The sequence below is a fragment of the Dromaius novaehollandiae genome, chromosome 5 (assembly GCF_036370855.1).
Source record: "Dromaius novaehollandiae isolate bDroNov1 chromosome 5, bDroNov1.hap1, whole genome shotgun sequence".
Classification (NCBI taxonomy): domain Eukaryota; kingdom Metazoa; phylum Chordata; class Aves; order Casuariiformes; family Dromaiidae; genus Dromaius; species Dromaius novaehollandiae.
Window position 1 is genome coordinate 14483441 of NC_088102.1, and position 21738 is coordinate 14505178.

At 46.1% G+C, this 21738-nt stretch overlaps 1 protein-coding gene across 1 annotated transcript in view; it reads right to left on the minus strand.

The window, feature by feature from the left end:
* Positions 1–16643, minus strand: part of EVL (Enah/Vasp-like) — a 152033-nt gene extending 135390 nt beyond the window's left edge. The window contains exon 1 of the mRNA XM_064512081.1: positions 16344–16643. Coding sequence (XP_064368151.1) covers positions 16344–16348 — 5 coding nt within the window. The 5' untranslated portion in view covers positions 16349–16643. The remainder of the gene's footprint in view (positions 1–16343) is intronic.
* Between the last annotated feature and the right edge of the window lie 5095 nt (positions 16644–21738).

Here is a 21738-nt window from a genome sequence, read left to right on the forward strand (position 1 = left end):
CCTGTTGCGATAACACATCTCAAGTGAACTTCATTTACTGATGACAGATACCACCTAAGTAAAATACATAAAGCAGAGGAAGACCATAACTAGCCCTTACCTCTCCCAAGCACTTTGGCAGGACTTGGACAGTTTAGCTTTAAGTGCCAAAGCATAGGGCCTTCTGCAGCACCCAAAAAGCATCAATGCATTTTGACAACAAATTTGAGACTTTATGCATTCCTTCCTATAAGGCTGAAAGAGATGGCCATGATGATATCCTAAAACATCAGGATGCCTTACTCAGAAATGCATGAGGCTTGGCAAGACTGAACTCTGCCAAGGGTCAGCATGGCCAGGAGCTGGGTTTCTGTCAGCCTTTACCAATTTCTTTGAGAGCATCAGCAAGACCCCACGTTTTTGAGCCCTACAGCAAGGTGGTATGTTGTATGACGTTCCATGACAAATCACAAGCAGAGCAGACAGTTTAAGTTGCAAAGCACTGGTTTAAATATCATACTTGTATCTCTTATTTGTTCTTTACATAAAGACTGAAGTCTGAAAAACTCCTCCCCCCCGCCCAATGAACCTGGGAAATATTACAATTCCTGTTGCTCTTTGCTGCTGCTGCAGGATTTCTTGGAAAGGGAAAGGAGAGGTCTCCAGTGAAATGTCATTAGGTCTGATACTTAAAGGAGGTGTCAAAACTAACAGAAAAATGTCTTTTTACACAAGCTGCATGTTGCACCTTTAAGTTAAAGGCATGTAAATTACAAAACACCACAGCAAAAGGCCTTGCACAGTCCAACCTGGCCAGCTTTCAGGACCTCACATCACCTGAATGTGAGCAATCCTCCAGTTTCCACAGCTAGTGGGGATGAGATTCAGTTTCCTAACAAAAGGACAAGCATTCACGTTCATAAAAAAGCGTAACAATAGCACAGGCCTCACCTTTGAGGTACCTCCCTTTGCCTTCCTTTGTTTTCCACATTCAAAATTATCCATACCTCTCCTAGTTTTCCTGAGAGTTATATAATCTAAGCTGTATTTCACAGGAGGAAAATGCACAGGTCAGGGATGCCAGGCAGTCTGGTTTAGGATTGCATAACAAAGTTACTGCTGAAGTCTGAATTCTCATTTTGGTTCTGTCAACTCCCAGACCTGTGTTCGCTCCACAGTCCAGTTTGGGAGATTTTAGACAAATCGAACCGTTATCCCAACCTGCCAGAGCGGCCCCAGTCCCTGGCCCTCCAGCAGCAACGCTTAAGAGGCAGCAACATTTTTTGCAGCAGCTCAGGAGGGAGAGCAGAGTCTGAGGTCAGGCACAGCACGCTACTTGCCCAGCTCTAATTGCAAGGCTTATTATTTCTCAACTGAATGATCCCATTTTCTCACTCTAACTTTAAAAAAGCCTACTTAGGCTACACAACCGTGATTAACTACCTTTGGTACTTCTACTAGCAATTTTACAGCCAAGTAAGGAGCAGCAGTGCAACTTCCTCTATGCTACCATGAATCAAGCTCAATGTAATACCTATTGCCTCCCTAACTATGCTGACTGAGGCATTTTCATCACTCAAACTAGAATACCAAGAAGGCACGTAACACGTCTAGCCTAACTCACGGCTGGGTTGCACCCTCATGTAAAGCAATGGAATCCACTCTTTTTCACCTCAAAACCACACAAAGAAGATGAAACATCCCTCCCATGAACAAGAAAGGAAAAAAGGGGAAATAAGGAGCAAGTTTTGCAGTCAGACTCAGACTAGCGTGGGCTATAGATCCACTGACTAGATTTAGTACACCAATACCCAGAGCAAGCTGTGATAGATAAAAACATTTTCCTCCCTGCTCACTGCTGAACATTGCATAGTCTCGCTGACATGCTGGTATGCATTGCTTGGGGTTTGAACCAGTTGTCTAAACACAGGTGTCCAGCACCATTTGAGATGCCCCAGGGTACCAGTGCCTGGCATCCAGCCAGGCTCTGCTCTCCCACCAGCTGTCAGTCACAGAGATCACTTGGATACTCCAGAGCCTTTGAAACGGAGCTAGGCACCAATTCAGTGTAGCCAAGCGACTCATATCTTCAAGAATTAAGTATTTACTCATGAGGCAAATCCTACTTCCCTCATCTTTGGAGGTAAAGAGAGATGAGCGTGACCAGCCACTGATATGCATTTTGAACTATCTTCTATCTCAGAGCACTGCAGACTGGCCTCTCTAACCTGATGCCTGCTGTTTCCAGCCTCACGTTCCTAGCTGCCTTTTGTGCACCTGCCACCTGTAGCTCAAGCTCTCTTACATTACAAGTATCTTGCTTTTTCGTCCACTGGCATCAGCACCACTCCTGCTACCTATGGGTCTTCTTACAAGAGCACAGCATTAAGTGACGTTACTATTATCAGACAGCAAAGCTATGGTAGTGTTGGTGCATGTGAAATACAAGTAATGCTGGACACCCGGGCTGCCCCAGCTCCAGCCTCTCCCTGCCTGTTCACCTGCCATCTCCAAAGGTAGGTCAGTGCTGGCTGAACACTGCCTTCATTTCTGCAGTAGTGTGGAGCAAGGGACAGACCAGCCAACACAGCTCCCCCACCCCCACCTCCTCAGAAACAGAAGAGTTGAAATATATGTAGGGTCAAGAAGAGAACAGAAGAGGGAAGGTCAAAGGAAACCCAATAAGGATACATGGACGAGAAGGTCCAACATCTGGGGGAGAAGGATATTTTTGTACCCTTCATAGGGTATAAACTTCCAAGGGCAGGTCTTAACCCCACACTTAAGCCATGTTGACCTCAACTCCCATCCCAACTATCACTGTTTAATAGCATTGCTGATGCTTCAGGGTGTCCTTTCTGGTATCAGTGCCGTGACAGCTCCATATGACATCACTCATTGCTGTGCCCCAGGTCTCCAGCATCAGAGTGGCCTTGAGGTCCTCTTCCCTCAGGACTTCCCTAAATGATGCTGCTTCATTCTCTGCAGTGTCTTCATATTCCACCAGTTTTTCATAGTGACAAGGGATTCAGTAACAGGCACAGCGATTTTTAGTTTATAATGATGACTTTCTTCTCTAATCCCTCTCTTTCAACTATGTCTTTTCAAGTCGTTTCAAAAAGCTGCTATGATAATCTTCTCTCTCCTCTCTCATTCTCCTGATGCAACTCTGTGTATAAAATACTTCTTTCTGACACCTTTCCCTTCAGTTTGTCACTTACCTCTATCATAAAGACTGTTTTATCCCACCATTTCCAAACAACCAAGAACATAAAGAAAATGCTCCCAAGGAGCATAAAGAAAATAAGGATGATGGCAGAGTTATTCCTAAATAATCCTATTTACATAAACAGAAAGTAGCACTCAACAGATAAGTACACAGAAAAATGGGTATAGAGGGGTAACTACAACAGCAACCAAAAAAATAAAAAATAATAATAATAAAAAAAAGAATCTGCTCAAGAATCAGATTACCACAAGGTTTTTCAGTCTAGCTTGGTAAACTCGGTTTCTCTACATATTCTGGGCCAAACAGAGGTCCAAAGGGGAGTCTGCTCTCTTTTGACTAATGTTTTGGGTTCTCCTCCAGCAAATATTCCCGAGAAGGAAAAGAGGCACACAACACTCACTAGTCATCGCTGCACAGACACAGAGGATTCCTCGCTGGAGAACCGTATAAAGGAAATTGTCACGGAGCCAAAATATTCTCTTGCGACAGCCAAGCTTCTAGCAACTTCCCAAATAAGGCCATGACTTTAAAGAGCATGTCTTTTCAAAGCCTCACTGATTTTCATCACCTCATGAAGCGGCACATTGTTTGCAAGCGTCTGGGTGTGCTGATATTAAAACAGGGTGCGATGGGCACAACTCAGTGGTTTCAAAGCTCAAAGCCTGGTTTTGAGACAGAATGAAACCCCAAGAACCTTCTTGAGTTTGACAGCATCCCTTAGGCATTGTTTTGGACTGCTGTCTGTGCAAGCTGAAACTTGAAGGTGCGAAGATACCAGCAGGGACAACAACCATTTCCTAGTACTCTGGGAATAGACTTCAAGAGAGTTTTGAAGCACAAAATGATCCTTCTTCCAGTCTCCCAAGGTCCAAAGACTTTTGCATCAAAGATAGGGTTCACGTTAAAGTTCAGGCTAGATTTCAGGTCATTTCTCCATTTTTCAAATAGCAGTTTACTTCTCTTCAGAGGAAAACAAAAAGCTATAGAATTCAACCAACTTTGCTATAGCTAGTTCTTACTTATAAACCATCTTTCTCCTCAAGCCACTCCAACAGTTTCATTTTGACTGTTGATAATAAGCAGTTCTCCTACTTATTTTACTCCTGAAGTACACCACTACAAGAGCAGGATAAAGTTTTTGGACAAAATCCAATCATTTGCAAGCAAATGAAGTACTTCCTTAGGAAAAATATATATATAGGTCTCAGCCATTCCAGATGTCGTATCTTTGCAATTGTGTGTCCATTCCTGCAATAATCATAAGGCCAAAAAATATAACTATAAAACTTAAAAGTCACACACAGAAAAGGAAGGAAAGCTACAAGAAAGTGGGTCAGTAGAGCTTGTGTTTATACTAAAAGCACAAGCTACTGGTAATAGCTACTCAGAAGGTAGATGGGCACAAGGAAGAGGGAAAAAGCCAAAGGAGAAGAGTGCAAGCTAGAGCCAAGTAATACATGAAAACTGCACCTAGATGTTGAGCAAATCAAACTTGATGGAGTTTGATTTTAAGCAACTCCAGCAAGCCTTGTGACTTCATCTAGTCCAAGTGTTACGTAACATGACAGGGAGTGAAATTCCAGCTTATAAATAGCGCCTGAAGCCGGGCATCTCCTGTAGAAAGAGCTGACCTGAAGCAGCAGGCAAAGCGAGAGATTCACTGGGGACGGCATGCTGATTACTAGGCTTCTGGATGGGCCACATTGTTCCAGGAAAGGCTGCAGCCCAAGGGGCTGATATTCCCCTCCCGCCAGCACAGAGCTCTGCCCCTCCGGCCCAGAGTCTGGTTCAGCTGGAAGCTGCTGCTCCACCTTCATCGCACATTCGCACTCCGTCCTCTACGTTGTGGAGCACCACGCAGCGACAAGCCAGGTCAAACGCTGGCTAATCCAACAGATAACTGTCGGGTTTTCTCTGGTTGGATTAACAAATTAACAAGACATCTCTGAGCCAAACGTTTGTGAAGTCCCACACAAGGGAAGGGGTGGGAATGTCCTTCTAGAGCCAGAGAGGGCTGACCCACAAATACAGCAGATTAGACAAAACTCATCAACCGCCCTGTAGGGTTTATCTAGACGAGGAAATTTTAGAAAGGTAATCCGAATTAACATTTCTATAATGAATCAAACCACATCAGATCCCTGCAGACACTCTCATTATTAATTAAATCAACCCTATTTCATATTTAGCATAATTTACTTTGATGTGAATTAAGCTAAATCAAATTAAGGTCACTTGAACGCTGAATTAGAGAACGTATACAATGGCTTAATTAAGTGAATTCACTTTACATCCATATTTCAGGTGATTTGGATTCATTTTCTTTCACACCCTTACAAAGACACCTTTAGAACAGAATGGGTGGAGAACACAAGAGATGGTGGAAAACTCCCCCAAAATTCAACAGTTTTGAACCATCAATGAATTCATTCCCCAGGAATGGGGTACAAGAGGCTGCATATCCTGTTGAGGACATGCTAGAAGGACTGCACGTTCCCTTGCCATGAATGCTTTCCTCATCTTTTCATCTTTGCTAATATTCATCTGGAATCCAGAAAAACAGTGAGAGAATCTGACTCTGCAAACCTTTAACTCTCAGTCCTCCTGCATTTGCAGTATCTGAACAGATTTTAATGGCTCATTACAAATGCATGTCCTGAAAGAAAATGAGACAATCCTCAAGGAAGCTGAGGTATTTGATATGGTTATTTCTTAAATAGCAGGTCACCAAAATATTTGAAGTGTTTCATACTGTTAGAAAAATATAGCAGTTGTCAAAGCTGTTCTTTACAAGGGAATAAAAAAATTTATAAAAGGCAACGTCTTCAGGCAGATGTTAAAGCCACTTGTCATATCAATTCACAGTACTAAGGTCTTATTCTAATTTTGATTATCCTGATCTAACCCTTGCAGAGTCACCACTGACTCTTCCACCAAACTCTCTCTCTTCTCTTATGGGCCTAAGTTTTTGCCCACGAAAGAAATTTTTCTGTATACACAGATGTGTAGATAAATGTACTCTGTCATATTTAGGGCACTAGTCATCTAATATTCTCTACGATGCAGGTACCATCTGTGAGGCTGAACTGCAATTCAGGCCTATCATAGACACGTGTGCTGGGGGAATCACAGTTAGAAACTGATACTAGATTATAGTCCTACTACATCCAAAGGACAAGGACTCCAGCAAGATCAGGCTTAACTATAGCCTCTAATACACAAATATATCACTAAACATTTGCTAAGGGAACCGTTAGCTGTCTCGGTTGTTTTGCAGTGTCAACTCAGGACTATCATCTTTAAGGGTCACAAAAGGTGTCCAAACCTCCAAAGTAGAAGAATGACGAATAGACTTGGGTGGCAGTAACGGCTGACAGCTAGCACCGGGCATAACCAAGCCTGCAGCAATAGACTCTGACCCAAAGGACAAAGAAATCCAAGACTGGAGACAAGCATCAAAAATAAAAGGCTATGGAAAGCACCCCTTAGTAAGGAAAAAGGACTCAGGAAAAGGAAAATTGCTCTCACAAACTTGTTCCCATCTTCCCCTGTGCTACTTCTGCAATGCTCTCATATTTCTCATGGTGAAATTTTAAAATAGTACCCTGCTTCAGGTTTTTTGAGATCCAGCAAAGAGCCACAGGCACACGGTCCTGGCGCTGTTTTTGTTTAGGGAAAAACATGACAAAACAGACCGAGAGGCATCTAGCAGCTGACCTTCAGGCAACCCCTGGCAGGCTGCCCACCGAGGGACCGTCCGTCCTTGCAGCCACCACAGCCTCACCTCTATCCCTGGGACAGCACCACTGGCTGCGAGCGCCGCTTCTCTTTAACCCTGCTCCTGGACCGCACACCTCCTCCTGCCACTGCTGCCTCTTTCCATCCTCACCTTGATGCACCCTGAGGTGCCACCATGTAAAACCGAGGCCTCCACCTGTGACAAATCACCAGTCCTCCCCTACTCACTTCTCTCTTTTCTCCCCAGAGTCTGTGCATTTTTAAAAGGCAACCAATTAAAAGTCAAGGTTATATTTTACTTCTTACACAAGGCAGGAAACCCTGGCAAGTGAAGTATTTGGTCGTCATTGTCCTATCCCCCCCCCTTTTTTTTTCCCCTCAGTTTCATGCTCTGCAGCCCACTCTCACATCTCTGTTTTAATTTCAGGTTACGATCCACACCTAAATGTAAAGAAGCTCAGTAGTACAGTAATAGATAACACACAGAACCAGAGAGGACTGGACAAGAAGAGAGATTTTTTTTTTTTTTTGGAGGGCATGGGTAGTTTCTGATTTACTGCAGAGTCTTCAGGCAAAATAATTGCTTATTGGGGAGGGAAATATTTTAAGCAAGAGATGTTTATGTTCCAATCTCGGTATGTTAGAGGTGAGGACTTCCACAGACAAGAAAGAAATAGGGTAGCTTTTGACTTCCTTCCCAAAAGCTAGAAGACTTCCTCTGCTGAGCTGTGGCCTCAAAGGAAAACGCCGGACTTCAGCGCTCTCACAAACATCAAGGATACCGTTCACCATAATAAGGTCAAGAACGCGTACTCGTCTTTTCAAGATTAGGACCTCAATGTCACAGCATTGGCCAGCTTTTCCCCTGCCTCCAATACAAGACACGGCCAGCACGGCTGAAATCCCTGAGGATGGAGAAAAACGGCCGTCGCCAGGCTGACTTGCAGGTAGAGCAAAGCATCATTTTGGACTGCCTCGTGGTATGTGATGAGCTAGAAAGCCTCAGGGATCATCACCCATCGCAGAAATCTTTGCCACAGTTGTGTGTGTTTCATTCACTGCAAACTAGCGTCTGACAAAGATAACAACTTAACACCAGTTAAACCAAATAAATACATCGTCAAGAGTCAACAACAGGTCAGGCTCCAGAAAGCTCCTTCATTTGGCTTCTCAGCTCAATACACGCATAACTGAATTCACTTCGCTGCCTTAATCCTCCCTGAATTCACTGAGACTTGACCACTTTACCAAAGGCATGTCCATATCTGACATGACACCTACATCATCACAGCCCTGCACCTCTTTGCCAACAGAAATTTGGAGTTAAAACAGCAGCACTTCCAAAAAAAAAAGTGAAATTTAATGTCTGATACCCTTGTGTCCACAAACAGATACAGTCAAATCCACTGAGCTCCACACTGTACTTTCCTCCTTTCCTCCACTCACGCTGTAAATGGAAAGCCCATCACGCTAAAAATAGCAAGCTCCCTGACTGATGTTACTCTTTCACAACAGCCACTCTACACCGAAGAGAGATTATCTATCACAACGCCGGGTTACGGGTAGAGGTACAAGACTGTGTCGCAAGTTACTGATTACTTCGGCAGCAGCTGACAAAACAGCACTTCAGTTAACTCCTCTAATGGAAAATACTGGACTTACTGAAGCTAAATGAAACAACATAAACCTTCAATCCATTTATTCACAGATAGTTCTTAATACCAGACAAAATAAACAACAAACAAGGAAAGATAAAGGACTTTTTATTAAACATACAGGTAAAACAAATATATAACTCCATGCTCCATTTTATTTATCTGATTGGTCAATGAAATTAATTGCCTGAGAACAGCAAGGCAGTTTTCTGATGACTCAAACCCTTATTTTTTTAAAACAGCTGTGGGATCAAAAATTGACTTAGATCCAGTTAGATGATTTATTTAGATATTTAATGGAAAGATTAGCATGCAAATGCATTGCAACACTCCACACTAATACATGATAAAGTCAGAATATTAAAGTTACCTCATTCTGTCAAAATACGCTAGTCCAGTATTTCTCTCTTATAAATCATAAATCCTTTTCAAAAAGGAATTCACGGATTATGTCCCAGTACTGTTTGGCAGGAGGGAATGAGGGTGACAGGCCAAATAGAGTTGTCTAATACTAATGATTTTAGTACATTTTAAGTAGGTAATAACAAAAATAAAGAGTTAATGGGTATGGTTACATACCTACCAACTGCATGAAAATATATGCATATGTGGATGACTTTAACTTTTTTTGTTTCTGATTATAAAGGTTTTTGCAGGCATTTTTGACCTATCTTTTTATGTCCTACGGACCACAAACCAAAAGGTGAGTAACATTGGTCCTGTTCAGTGCTGAAGTCATTCCTGCTCATGCAAAATACATGCTAATGGAAAAGACTTGTTTCCAGTTACGGCTTTTTCATTTTTATTTACCGATTTAACCTATCTATCAGCTTTTAACAGTCCCAATTTCGTTTAATGTTTCCAGCTGCTGCATGTGGAGGAACGCATGCAAACATATACGCAAGTGTACACAGGGAACATTATTGCAGCCAACATCCTGATCAGATGTAAGCTACAGGAAAAAAAAAAAAAGATACAACATGCAATTAAAGGGATTTCAGTGACCATGGACCTACTTCTTGCTAATACCATTTCAGTGTATTTTCTAGATCTCCTCATTACAGAGGGAGTGGCTTACTGAGAGATGCATGATGAGGGATAATGAAACGAAGCAATGTAGGAAGCAAGCACTGCAATGACCAAGAAGAAGAAAAGAATGATGGGAAAGGGAAAAAAGGAAAAGCAAGCAGTATGGAGAACACAAGGGACATTATAATAGTGCTTAGCACTCAGTACAAATAAGCTCTTCATTCTCAAAAAAATGCTCTTTGAACAGGAGTCTCCATTCTAGCAAAGCAAGGACTTGAATAGGACCAAGCTTAAGCATATTCTTAAATCCTGGGCTAGACTGAGACCTAGCCACCTAATCTTCTTAATTCCCCCTCAGGTAAGTATTGTTATCCTCCAGCAGATAAAGAAATGAAGCCAAAAAGAATGAGAGATGTAACAGCCGCAGACCAGCCTATGAAACACCATGTATCTGCACCATGGGGCTAACGACCAGCAACGACTAGTGCTCAGGTCTGAACAACCTCACCATAAAGCTAGACCTGAACCACCACCTTCACCCTGCTAGTGCCTGCACCTGCACTCGCGCAGGGCATCTCCCGACACACACTACGGTTCGCTGCGCTACGGTAAGCCAAGTTGCTCAACACAGCTTTTTTGTCAGTAAATCACAGAGAAACATATCTATCCTTCTTTGCACCTATGCAGAACTGAAGAAAGATAGAAGAAAACCATAAGATCTCAAGTTGCAGGAATGACACCTACTGCCTGAGGAATGAATTACTAACCTGAATGAGAGCTGCGTTCAAAGCTTCAAGAGAAAAAGGACCACGAGCTCGGATGGCGAATACATTGCTTGGCTTGGGTACAAGGTTGGTATTTAGAAAGTGTTCCCCTGTACTACCAGTTTGGCTATGTGGTTTGTAATTCAAGAGCTGTGGAGCCCAGGTAGAAGGATCTGTGGTGGACAGGAGGAACAGCAGGACTAGCATCTCAGTAAAAAAAATTTTAAAAACATTTTTAAAAAGTTTATATTTTAAAAATGTTTAAAAAAAATGTTAATTTGCAGTATGCTCCCTGGAGTAATGCTCCCTGGAGAAATGGCTCTGTGAGCATTATCAGGAAAAACTGCCCATATCTTTCTGCCTCCAACTTGTTCCTACCCTACGCACACTTTCGCTGATGGCAGATGAGATTTTTCTCTTCTTCTGTCTTTAGGTGTAAGGACTTCATGATACGGTTCACCTTCTCAAACCACAAACACCCAACTTGGCACAACTGAGGGGAGCAGCAGCGAGAATTCAAAGGAAACGTATAAGCTAACACTGAACTCGAAACAAATGTCTGGCTTGGATGTATGTACCATGAGAGAAAGTCAAAGCTTTCTGGCCGCCCCGTCTCTCTCGCACACCAGGACTGTGAGATACCCAGGGAAACGTAACACTTCCTTAGCTGCTGTGATGGTACAGAACGACACTTCTGACGAACAGAAACGTGGAGGAGTTTTCCTGGCCCAAAGTTTTGGTAAGGACTTGCCCATTCTGTCTCCTCTAATTAAAAACATAGAAATTCTCAATGCTTTTATAACCCACAAGTCAAGAGCAGTTTCGGACAGGCTGTCAATACAGCTCTGAGCGTTCGCCTCAATGCAAAGAGGCGAAGTGTCACAGGAAAGGGAACGCTTTTTGGGACAAGGGTTCAAATAGGTCTTTGTGGAAACTCCTAGGTGCAGCACGGCTGCTTCACCTCATTATAACACATTAGATCAAGAAGCGGATGAAATGCAAGTTCCATGTGGGGGACTGCTAATGAGATCTGCCTGGGGGAGAAGGACGGAGTGAGGGGAAGAAATGGTGGCACAGCTACATTCCCCCATTTCAGTGCTCATGAGAAACTGAACCTAGCCACAAGGTATGTGTGTGTGTGTGGGGGGGGGGGGGAATGGAGGGGAGGGAGCATTAGGGATGACAAGCTTTCTGACATGACTGCAATGAAAACAGAAAATACATCCTGAAATTCCCCATCCTCTTGTGGGAACAATATCAAAGCATAAAGGAGCACAGAGCTTTCAACGCCTATCTACTGCGATGAAGGATAATACTGGGACGTGATCTCGAAAAGTAAACAGGAAGTGGAGGAGAAAATACTACAATTCTGATGAGGGTTCAGCAAAAAAACATGAAGTGTCTACAGTAAACTTCTCAGATATGAAAAAGTCTATAGATCATTCGATTTATTTTAATCCTGTAATTTTGGGGACAGAACATTAGAGAGGATTCACTTTAATTTGGCAACAGCTTTAGAAATGCTTTCAATCACTGAACCAAGAGCCAAAGCAGAGGAGATTCAATACTGCACATCTCACACAGCGCCCAGCACTGACAGAAACTATGATGGACATCAAGGAAAAAAGGAAAGAAATCCCAAAATCGCTACCCTGCAAGATTCGAGAAGTTATTTGAGCTTAAACTGCATTAGCGCTTTTAGAAAGATTTTGATGATTTCTTACAAGAGGCCATTAAATACTTAGAATGGGAAAAGTATTGTACTGCAAAAAGGAACCACCGAGCTGGGCAACAGCAAGGACAACGAAAGGACACGCAGACACCTTTAACCCTGACTCACTTCTAACAGGGAGCTGTTCGGCATTAGGACAGCCGTTACTTAACGCAGCCTGAACGGTTCGAAAAAGGACAGACGTGATAACCCCCGCAGAGAAATTGCAGCATTAAGTTGAACGGACACACACACCCTCACCTGAAAGACCACGCTCAGCCTTGATTACACCGTCACAACGAGAACACGAGGAAAAGACTTCAAAAGAGTGGGAGCGGACAAAAAGATGTCCAGAGTTTGTGAAAGCCGAAATGCTTTATTTCAGAGAGGAGAAAGTAATATTAATTTTTTAAACATAAAGACTAACAATGAGCCTAAAAGAGGTGCAAGTGGCCTCCGCATCGCACCTGCGCACAGCAGCAGCCGGTTCAGCGAGCCCAAGCGCTGCCCGGCCCGGCCGAAGCGCTGCGGCTGCACAGACCTGGGCACAGGCACCGCGGCACCACCCTCGGCACGGGCACCGCAGCTGCTGCCAAAGGGGTCTGTCGGCCGCTAAACTACCTCTCCGAAGATCTAAGCGGCGCTAACAACAGCGGTTTTCCGCCAGCAGCGTAGCATCCACAGGTGGGATTTTGCTGACGTAACCCCGGCAGCCGCAGGGCAGGGCGTTTGCTCGTGCAGCTGCACCGGCACCACCACGCTCCTCCTCGGCTTTGGCGAGGAGGGCAGCAAGTCAAAAGGCAAGGAAAGACATCACCACAGCGCTCCTCGCGCCCTGGGGCCACACGACACCTCCGAGCCAGGGCGAACAGCAGCTGGTGGAGAATGACGGCACACGCTCCAAAAACTTCATGGAATAAAGAAGTAGTAGCCAGGTTACAAACATGCAGCTCCAGCTCAGAAAACAATTACCGAGTGATGAGGTTAAAGGGAGCTTTCTGTCTACATGACTTGATTTTGCTGTCTGTCTCGGGGCAGGGCAGTGCTCTCCTCCGGCTGGTGAGGTAGTGACCGCTGCAGGAGACGGTGCATGGGGCCACACGGGCCACCGGCCCAGGGAGGCTGGTCACTCCTCTGGTGACACCATGTGCAAAAACAACGTGAGCTCTCTCTCCAATTACACCTAACCGTAGGTAGGGGCAAACGGAAAGAAACTCACAGTAAAGATCGAAAAGAAAACATAAAATAATGCTGCATACATACAGCTGCTGTTATCCTCTTAGCGAACCAAAAGCGGTGGCAGAACTCCTGAGTTATCTCATGAACGAGTAGAAAACGTGGCAGAAAATGAAATGCTTCATATATTGTGTTTACTGGAACAAACGTAAAGACTTTGCTTGTTTATGTCTGAAAACAAAGGGTTTAAGAAGTGAGTGATGCACGCTCTTCCTGTTGTTATAACATGTTTATACTATGAATATTCAGTTCTGGTTTTGCTTTGTCCCTTTAAATTAAGGCTAAATACAACATCTTTTTAGCATTTTCAATTGGCAGCTAGGCAGAAGTTTCAGAACAAAAGGTTGACTTCAGAAAAGAAAGCTAGAAAACTCAACAAATGTTAAGGTGATAAGGATGATTGTTATTAATCACTATTACACCATTCCCTTCAGTAACTTCTGCACTGAACCCATTAACTTAGGATCTTCCTAAAGAGCAGCATGTGTAAGGGGAATATTCTTACCTACAGTAATAGTCACAGACATTTTCTCAAATACAAGTTAATTCTGTTTCTTGCAAGAATAAATATCTACTGTAAAATAACCTCAATATTTATTGTACTACAGCAATATTTTTATATACTAGAAATAATAACACCCCTCCACTAGCATTTTCCACCCAGGAATCTCAACCCACTTCTGAGACAGAACATCTATTATAATCTGTTTTATTACTAAAACCTGTGGTACACCCACACTACACATATTCTGTATCTTTGAAGAGAGGCAAAAAATTATCAAAATATAAATGGGAATTTTTACTCTTAAATGGCAAGCATCACATAATAGCAAGTGTGCAAAGAATAGCACTAATCTATTCACCACAAAAAGCAGTATAAACAAAATACACATAGCTAATCAAATGTTTCAAGAAGGTCTTTATTAAATGATTGCATAGCCTGCCAGGGTCTTCTGGAATTACATAACCCATGTTTATTAAACAAGAATTATTACTCAAATAGGTTTTAGGTGCTTTGTAAATATATATTTACTGAAGTGTACTACAGTATACAGTAATGAATTTCCCTCCCTTTACAGTTTCCCTTGCTGTATAAGCAAGGAAAAAAAATCCGTAATAAAAATAGGAACTTATTTATGCATTTAAAAAGACAAAACAAGCATGCACCTTAAAATACAAAAGTGATAAATATAAAAACAGGCTATCCAAAATGCACTATACTTGCAGATGCCAATTGTCATAAGGGAAAAACCACCCCAGAGCAGATACACCAAGCAGTGCCTGCGGCACCCAGAGCCTAACTTCCAGCTGCCCGCTTCCTTAGCTAGCCCAGGCACAGCCCAGTGCGAGCATCCAGCCTAGCAGCTCCCTGTCCATCACAGTCAAAAAGCAAGGAAATGGGGCACTCCTGAAGCGAGGCTCCTGAGCCTTTTCTTCCCAGCATGCCCTACCGCTCACACCTCTGAGGGCGCCCGAACCCTCGTGATGGGGATTATTCTGGGTGCGCGATGGTGAAGGCACCCTAATCTGCTGTCTCTTTCTCGGTCTCTGTCGTTCCTGCTCCCTTGTCCAACCAAAAGCACAACCATCTACCGAAGGAGCTAATGCGAAGCAGGGCACCCGCAGCAGCAGAAACCCAAAATTGTCCCAACCTCCCAGCCGGGCCAGTGGTGCTCCCGAGGGTGAAAGATGTAGTTAGGAGCCACCGCTGGCAGACAGAAAGTCAGCTTTCCTACTTCATGGGTGACTGGCTCTATCAACTGGGCTATTAACCCAAAAGGAGGCAGCAAGGGAAAAACATCACTACGCCTGTTTTGTCTGAGAGCCGATCTCCTTGGAGCGCTCTGAGCAACACTGTTATCAGGCCAGGTGAGACAGATGAAGATACTTTTTTGTGTAGATACCAGGAGGGTAGGACACCAGTCACAGGGCACTCTGCAGGCTTCTGTGCTTTTGGCCTTCCCAAGAACATAATTTTAAGCAAGTGAGGAGACTTATGCTAAAAATCAATGCACCTCCCAACCCTCAGCACACACGGTAGTGCGAGGAGCAAGTGTAACTGCAAATACATGCAAAGGTTTTTAGAAGTCCTCTATGCTTCCTCGGAGTAACGCAAAGCCTGCCATTCATGGGATACGCACAGCAGAAAGGTATTTGACTTTAAATTATTTCCATTTTGGAGGTTTCCCAAAGTGTCTTCTAAAGATAATAATTAAGTGGAAAGAGTCACTAGTGTTAGAAGATGAATCAGAAGCTGAGTTGCTCTCAGGTATCTACTGCTCAGCTGAAATCTTGAATTAACGAGGAAAGAGGTTTTGCTTGGAGGAGCATGAAGTAAAACAAAACCTCTTCCTTCCATCAGGCACTTATCTGACTAGAAAACCGTGGGGTTTTTGCTCTTCGTATTCGCAGCCGACAAACTGACCTCGAGAAAACTACCGCTCCGAGCGCTCCGCCGCGAGAGGAGAGAGGCTGGAGGCTCGGGCACGACCTACGCGGCCGGATGCCCTGAAGAAATCACGTCTCTCCTCCTTTCCTGAGCTACTCTCTCACAACCCTGCGTGCTGTTCCCAGCGGCCCGGCGGGGCAGCAGGACGAGCCCGGGGGAGGGCAGCAGGCTCACCCCGCTGCGCCCCGCAGGCGCGGCCGCACTGGAAGGGTCCCCGGCCCGCAGCGCGGCTGCCCGGCACCGCGGCACTAAGCTCGCTCCGCGGCCGCACGTCGCAGCGCCGTTTCCCAGGCGCTTACAGCCCTCGGCAGCCCCCGAGATAATCTGTCACACGGATTTAAGCAGTGACAGTCAAACATGCCAAAAATGTCACCGCCCACTAGCCTTATCCCTCCGCTGAAGGACTGGCGAGCGCGGCACCGCTTAACCCCGCCGCCCCCTCCCCCCGCACGGGAAACCCCCACCGCCGCGGCCCCCGGGGCAGCACCGCGCGGCGGCGGCGCGGGCCGGGCCCGGCGCGGTGCTCGGCGCTGCGCGTCCCGCCCGCACTCACCTCATCTTCCCGGCGGGCGCGGCGCCGCGGCGCTCAGCGGCTGAGCGCGGCGCGGGCCCGGCGCGGCATGGGCGGCGGCGGCGGGGAGGGGGGTCCGCGGCGGCGCCGCCCCCGCTCGCAGCGCCGGGGCCCCGCGGCGCTAGCCGGGCAGCGGGGCGGCGGCCGGCAGCCTCTCGGCCGGCCCGGCCATGTTGCCGGCTGCGTGCGTGCCTGTGTGTTTCTGTGTGTGTGTGTCCGTGTGGGCAGGACAAAGCGCCGCCGCTCCGCTCCCACGCGCGGCGGGTCCGCGCCGCCCCCCGCGCCGCCCCGCCCCACGCAGGCTCCGCGCCCCGCGAGGAGGGAGGGGGTCGCTGCGGGGGCTGGCGGGGCTGGCGCTTCGGCCCCCTAGACCTCCCGGCTGCCCCTCGGGGGAAGAGCGCAGGTGGGGGGCGAATAGCGCAGGTGGGGCAGGGACGAGCGCAGGTGCGGGGGGACGAGCGCGGGCGGGGCCCCCACCCCCCGGCAGCGTAGCCCCCGCCGCTGGCCGGGCGGCCCCGGCACCCCGTGCCCGGGGAGCGAAGCGGGGGACGGCAGGCGAGGCACAGCGGCTGTCGCCGCTGAAAGTGCTGCATCCCGGAGTTATTCCCAGCAGGAGCGGGGGCAGGATTGCTGTTCCAGAGCTCTGCCCTGCAACCTGCACTTAGGGAACCTAAATAGCTCCATTAGAAATGTTTCCTTAGCCCAGATTTTGTGTCCGGATGGAAGAGCAGGAATTGTATTTGCAGTTAAAGCTGTAGGGAAGATGTGTTTCCAGGTCCTTCACCCCTCCTGCTTGTCTCCAGACGAGTATCCCTCCAAGTCCATTCACCCGTCCTGTCAGCCACGTCCTCCTGCCGCCCTCGCTCTCCCTACCAACCCCCGGTGCCCTCAGCTTCCTCCGGCCTTGCCGCTTCGCCCCTCCCAGCTCTCCTTCCCCCTCCGTGTCCCTTGTCCCCTCCGTGCCCCCCAGTTCCTGTCCCCTCAGTCACCCCCTGCCAGCTCCCTGTGCGGCCCCCACCACCTGGGGAGCGTCCGGCAGAGGACACCGCTTCTTTGCAGGGGCAGTGCCTGGAGTTTCTCCAGCCCCTCGCCACATCTTTGCCTCTTCCCATACACCATCCTCCAAACGTTGACACTGATATCGTTTGAATTTTATCCAGGATCTGGCACCGGAAGGACCACATACTGCAGTTGTTTCTCAGGTTCTTTCATCTGTAGGTCCCTGTAACTTCCCTGGCCTTTCTCAAGCTCTTCGAATTGCAACACTGCAGGTCTTTCTCCCATAGACCCTTCCCAGTTCTGCGTCATCCAGTTTGGACAGAAAAACATCCCGTGTGCTTGGATGCAATCTCACGATAACCAGTGGCAGCCAGGCAGGTGCCACATCTATGCGCAGCATTTCTGGACACAAACACCGTAGCCTGCGGGGCTGAGGGGAATGGTATCTAACTGCATACATGCCCAGAGCCTCCTTCCCCGTGTGTCCACGTCCCGATTTGTGCCCTGGGGGCTGCGGGCTTGGTCCCTGCAGGCAGCAGCAAGCTCTGCCCCTCGCTGGAGCCCCGGGGAAGACATGAAGCTGCAACAGCAGCCCCCTCCATTAGCAATCCCTGCGTGAGCTCTACCTCTGCTCAGAGGCAGCCTTAGCGAGGTGCAATTATTGATACTCTAACAGTAGCTTATGCCACTGGAATAAATGTTGCAAAAATGAAGCCCCATAGATCTGATGACTGAGGGACCTATTTTACCATTGGCTGGTCAAGCCTGAATGCTGCTTACCACAGCTCCAACACTAAATAAAACTACACAGTGATAATAATAATATGACAACAACAACAACAACAACTGTGGTAACAATAATAAAAAAGTTGTATGCCTTTTATTCTGAGCATCGCTCGTTTGTTGGCAGCTCTCGTCTATCTGGTAGTTGCTATTTTCAGCGATCATTAAGGTGCTCAAAAAGGAATTAGTGAAAGGCTAAAGCGGGGGGAGCCTGCCACCCCCATGCCCCACGAGCCACGGACCCCAGCTCTCACCTTCCCTGCCGGAGCAGGTCTGTGCTGTCCTGCTCAGAAGTCACCCATCCATTAATATCAGCTCACTTCTGATGGAGTAGCTCTTCCCTAAAGAAGCAGCTCCCCATATTGCTAAGGGGCCTCCTCATTTCTTGGAAACCAAAGCTTACAGCCGTTACTTATAAGCAATTATCCTAAATTTCCTCAAAGGCACCATGTATGCTGTTTGCATAGAGACAACTGTGTCAGACCATAGCTCTGATATGCAGTCTCCCCTGAGGGACAGCCGCTCACCAAAATAATTTGTGATGGGGTTGCTAAAGGTAGCAAGCTTATGTAGAAATAATGAGGAAAAATAAAACCTATCTTCTTATTACAATTATCTGACTAATCCTTTAGTGTGGGTCACTGAGCAGCCAATGCAACATATGGAAGATAACGTAAGGCAATGAGAAGGCTTATTAAACCAGAAAGTTTCACTATAATTCTACTAGAACTTAAATCATGATTAAAAGAGCAGATCCATATGTGAATGCATTGATAATCTGTTTTTTTAATGTAATTGCCTAAAGCTAAGTTTATAACAATTAGAAATCAAGTACGCAAAGAACCATAGGTAAATCATGCTGTGGTTAAGATATAAAACTAGAGTAAGCAAAAACATCTTCTGCAGAGGCTTTTATTTGGGCACGTGTACTTCATAGCGTAAAGGAACGCCTGATGTTACAGAGAGACTCTGTGAGTCTTTACAAACGGATGAAACTACAAACAACACATGCTGTAGTACTGATGTCTCTACCCACAAGCAGTAGTACAGAAGGGACTGCAAACACCTGGTTGGGGAAAGGGGGTGGTTCTCACCATTTCTGGCCGTCTACCTTCATGAGCTACTGAGAAGAGGTACTTGGGCAAGTGGCAACACCTAGAAACTCCTTCGGCAGGCTTGGGAGGCTCACTAGTCCACAAAGTGATCTGAGAATTGGTGCAGAAATGCAGAGTATCTGAGGTTACCGGTCAATTATATTGAACAATTTATTTATTCTTATATTATGAAGCAAGAGAGAAAAGCAGAAGAAATTTCATGTATTGCTGCATATGCCAATCTTGTTGGCTGTTCAAGGTACAGAAATAAGAGTGGTGTCACAAGGCTTGGTTGTATCAGAATCAATGGAGCTTTTTCATCAGCTTTCATGGGGTTAGTGTTTGACCTGTCCACTAGATCACTTTGTTGATGCAAAGAAGTGATTAAACCATGTAATAACTGTTTTGCTCAGACAAATCTAGCACTTCATTGCTAACGCGAGCATGTGTCTTCCAAGAGCCTTAAAACTACTCATTTGTAAGGAAACTTTCTGAACCTCAGACTGGCGATTCTCCTGCTCTCTCCTGAGGTAAAATCCTGCCTGGGTACCTGCAGCCTGATAGCTTCAGCTGCCTCCCCGCTCCCCCTCGCAGCTAATCCCCCTGCACAGCACAGCAGGCAGCTGTGGGCAGGTCTATCCCCCTGAGACCTCCTGCACAGCAAAACTGCCGTGGATCTGCCACCTCCGCAGCCCACTGCGGCAGTTGTTCAGAGGCATGTTCAGTTTGTCACTTCAAAGACTTCACATCAAGGGGAGGAGGAGGAGGCCCTCCTTTAGCTATTCGACCAGCCTGAGGTAATATCTTCGTATCAGGAGCTCAAGGTCGTCGAGCTGTTTTTCTCTGTGAGCCAATGTCCCTTTCAGAGCCACTCTCTGGCATAGCGGTAGCCTCCTGGTGATTTTTTTCCTCCCTGAATTTGTCTGTCCCAGAACTTTCTCCTGAAACTCTCGGGCTTCCCCCAGTCTTGTCCACAAAAACACCTAGCTCTTTTCAAAGACAACAGATGTCTCACAGCAGCTCAGTTTACCTACTTTTGAGGGGACGGATTTTGTTAAAGCATGGAGGATTTAACCTCATGAAAGTCACCCTTTGGAAGAATGCCTTATACCAAGTAAAAAGCTAGGTCAGTGCAAGGAAGATGCACTATGCCCAGCAATATGCATGTGCATTGGTTCCTAAAAAATTATTTTGAAGGCAATACGACTCATCACTTTGTCAATGCTGTGGCTGGGTTTCAGCTCTAGAGTTTCACAGCCACCTTGCTGGGGCAGAGAGAGTATAATTACCAAATTCAGGAACAAAGTGAGATCCAGATTTTCCCAAAACTAAGAAAAGTTCAGACGTGGATGCTTGGTTTGCACCCATCATCATGCAAATGTGTTTAGCTACTTATATGCTTACTGTTATCTTCAGCTTTATTTCATGGCAATGGTCTGAGTCATGGGTCTGATTTGTTACCGCAGCCCAAAAGATACTCCTGGTGAGAAAGCAGCTAGTGAAAGAGCGCACATCGCCCCAGCACGCACAGGCAAACACTGGGCCGAGGCTGCAGTAAGAGGCTGGAGCAGGAGGGGTACAGCAGAGTCCCAGAAAACAGGATTTTTTCAGTAACACATCATCTGGTCTTGGGGGGAAAAGGAGGAGGAAAGAATAAGAGGAGATTGGAACAAATGAATCCAAATGGCAGAAGAGTCTGGCAGGAACAAAAGGGAACAAGAGAACAAAGACTAAAGAAAAATGAGTGAAATAAAGAGGCTTGGGGTTCTTTGAACAAGAAAAGGAGAGAGAAGGCAACAATAGATTAAAAGGACAAAACTGAGGAGAGAATGAAGAGAGGAAAGAAGACAGAAAGGAGGAATGGTATAGGAAAAGGCAGAGAGAAGGTAAGAAAAATTTACCTTTGATATACCTCAATTGTATGTTTTTATTATACTTCTTCAGAGAAAAACGGGAGATAAGGAAAGGAAGGGTCCATAAGCTCTCAGGACCATGGTGTGGACAATCCTCTGGCCAATAAAGCATCTGGGAAAGGGAGGAGCCCACTGCCCCTTTCCAGCTATGGCTCTGGAGGGCATGGTTTACAATCGGCAAAAAGCCTCAAGCAGGAAACGTCAGGCTTCCAGGAAGCTGGGAGGAACTCAGCCATGCGCAGAGCCTCGGGGGCTCTATTTTTGCATTATCTAGTCAAGGCCATAAGTGATTTTCCTTAAGAAGTTGTACATGGAACTTAAGGAGAAGACACAAGCAACCACAAGCATGTAGGCTGCCAGCCTGTGCGAAAACAAACCGTTAACGGTGTTTCCGAAGAACAGGCACCTTTCTGGCTGTTCTTGGAGGAATCAGTGGTCCAACCATCCCGACAGCATTTCCAGGGGTGTGTTTTCACACTAGGGTGAGGGTAGGAGGGGAGGAATAGCCAACATAAGCACATCTGACAATTCCAATTTTCCTTTTAACAAATAACTTTATCTTTGAAGAAATACTCAGCTTACCATCTA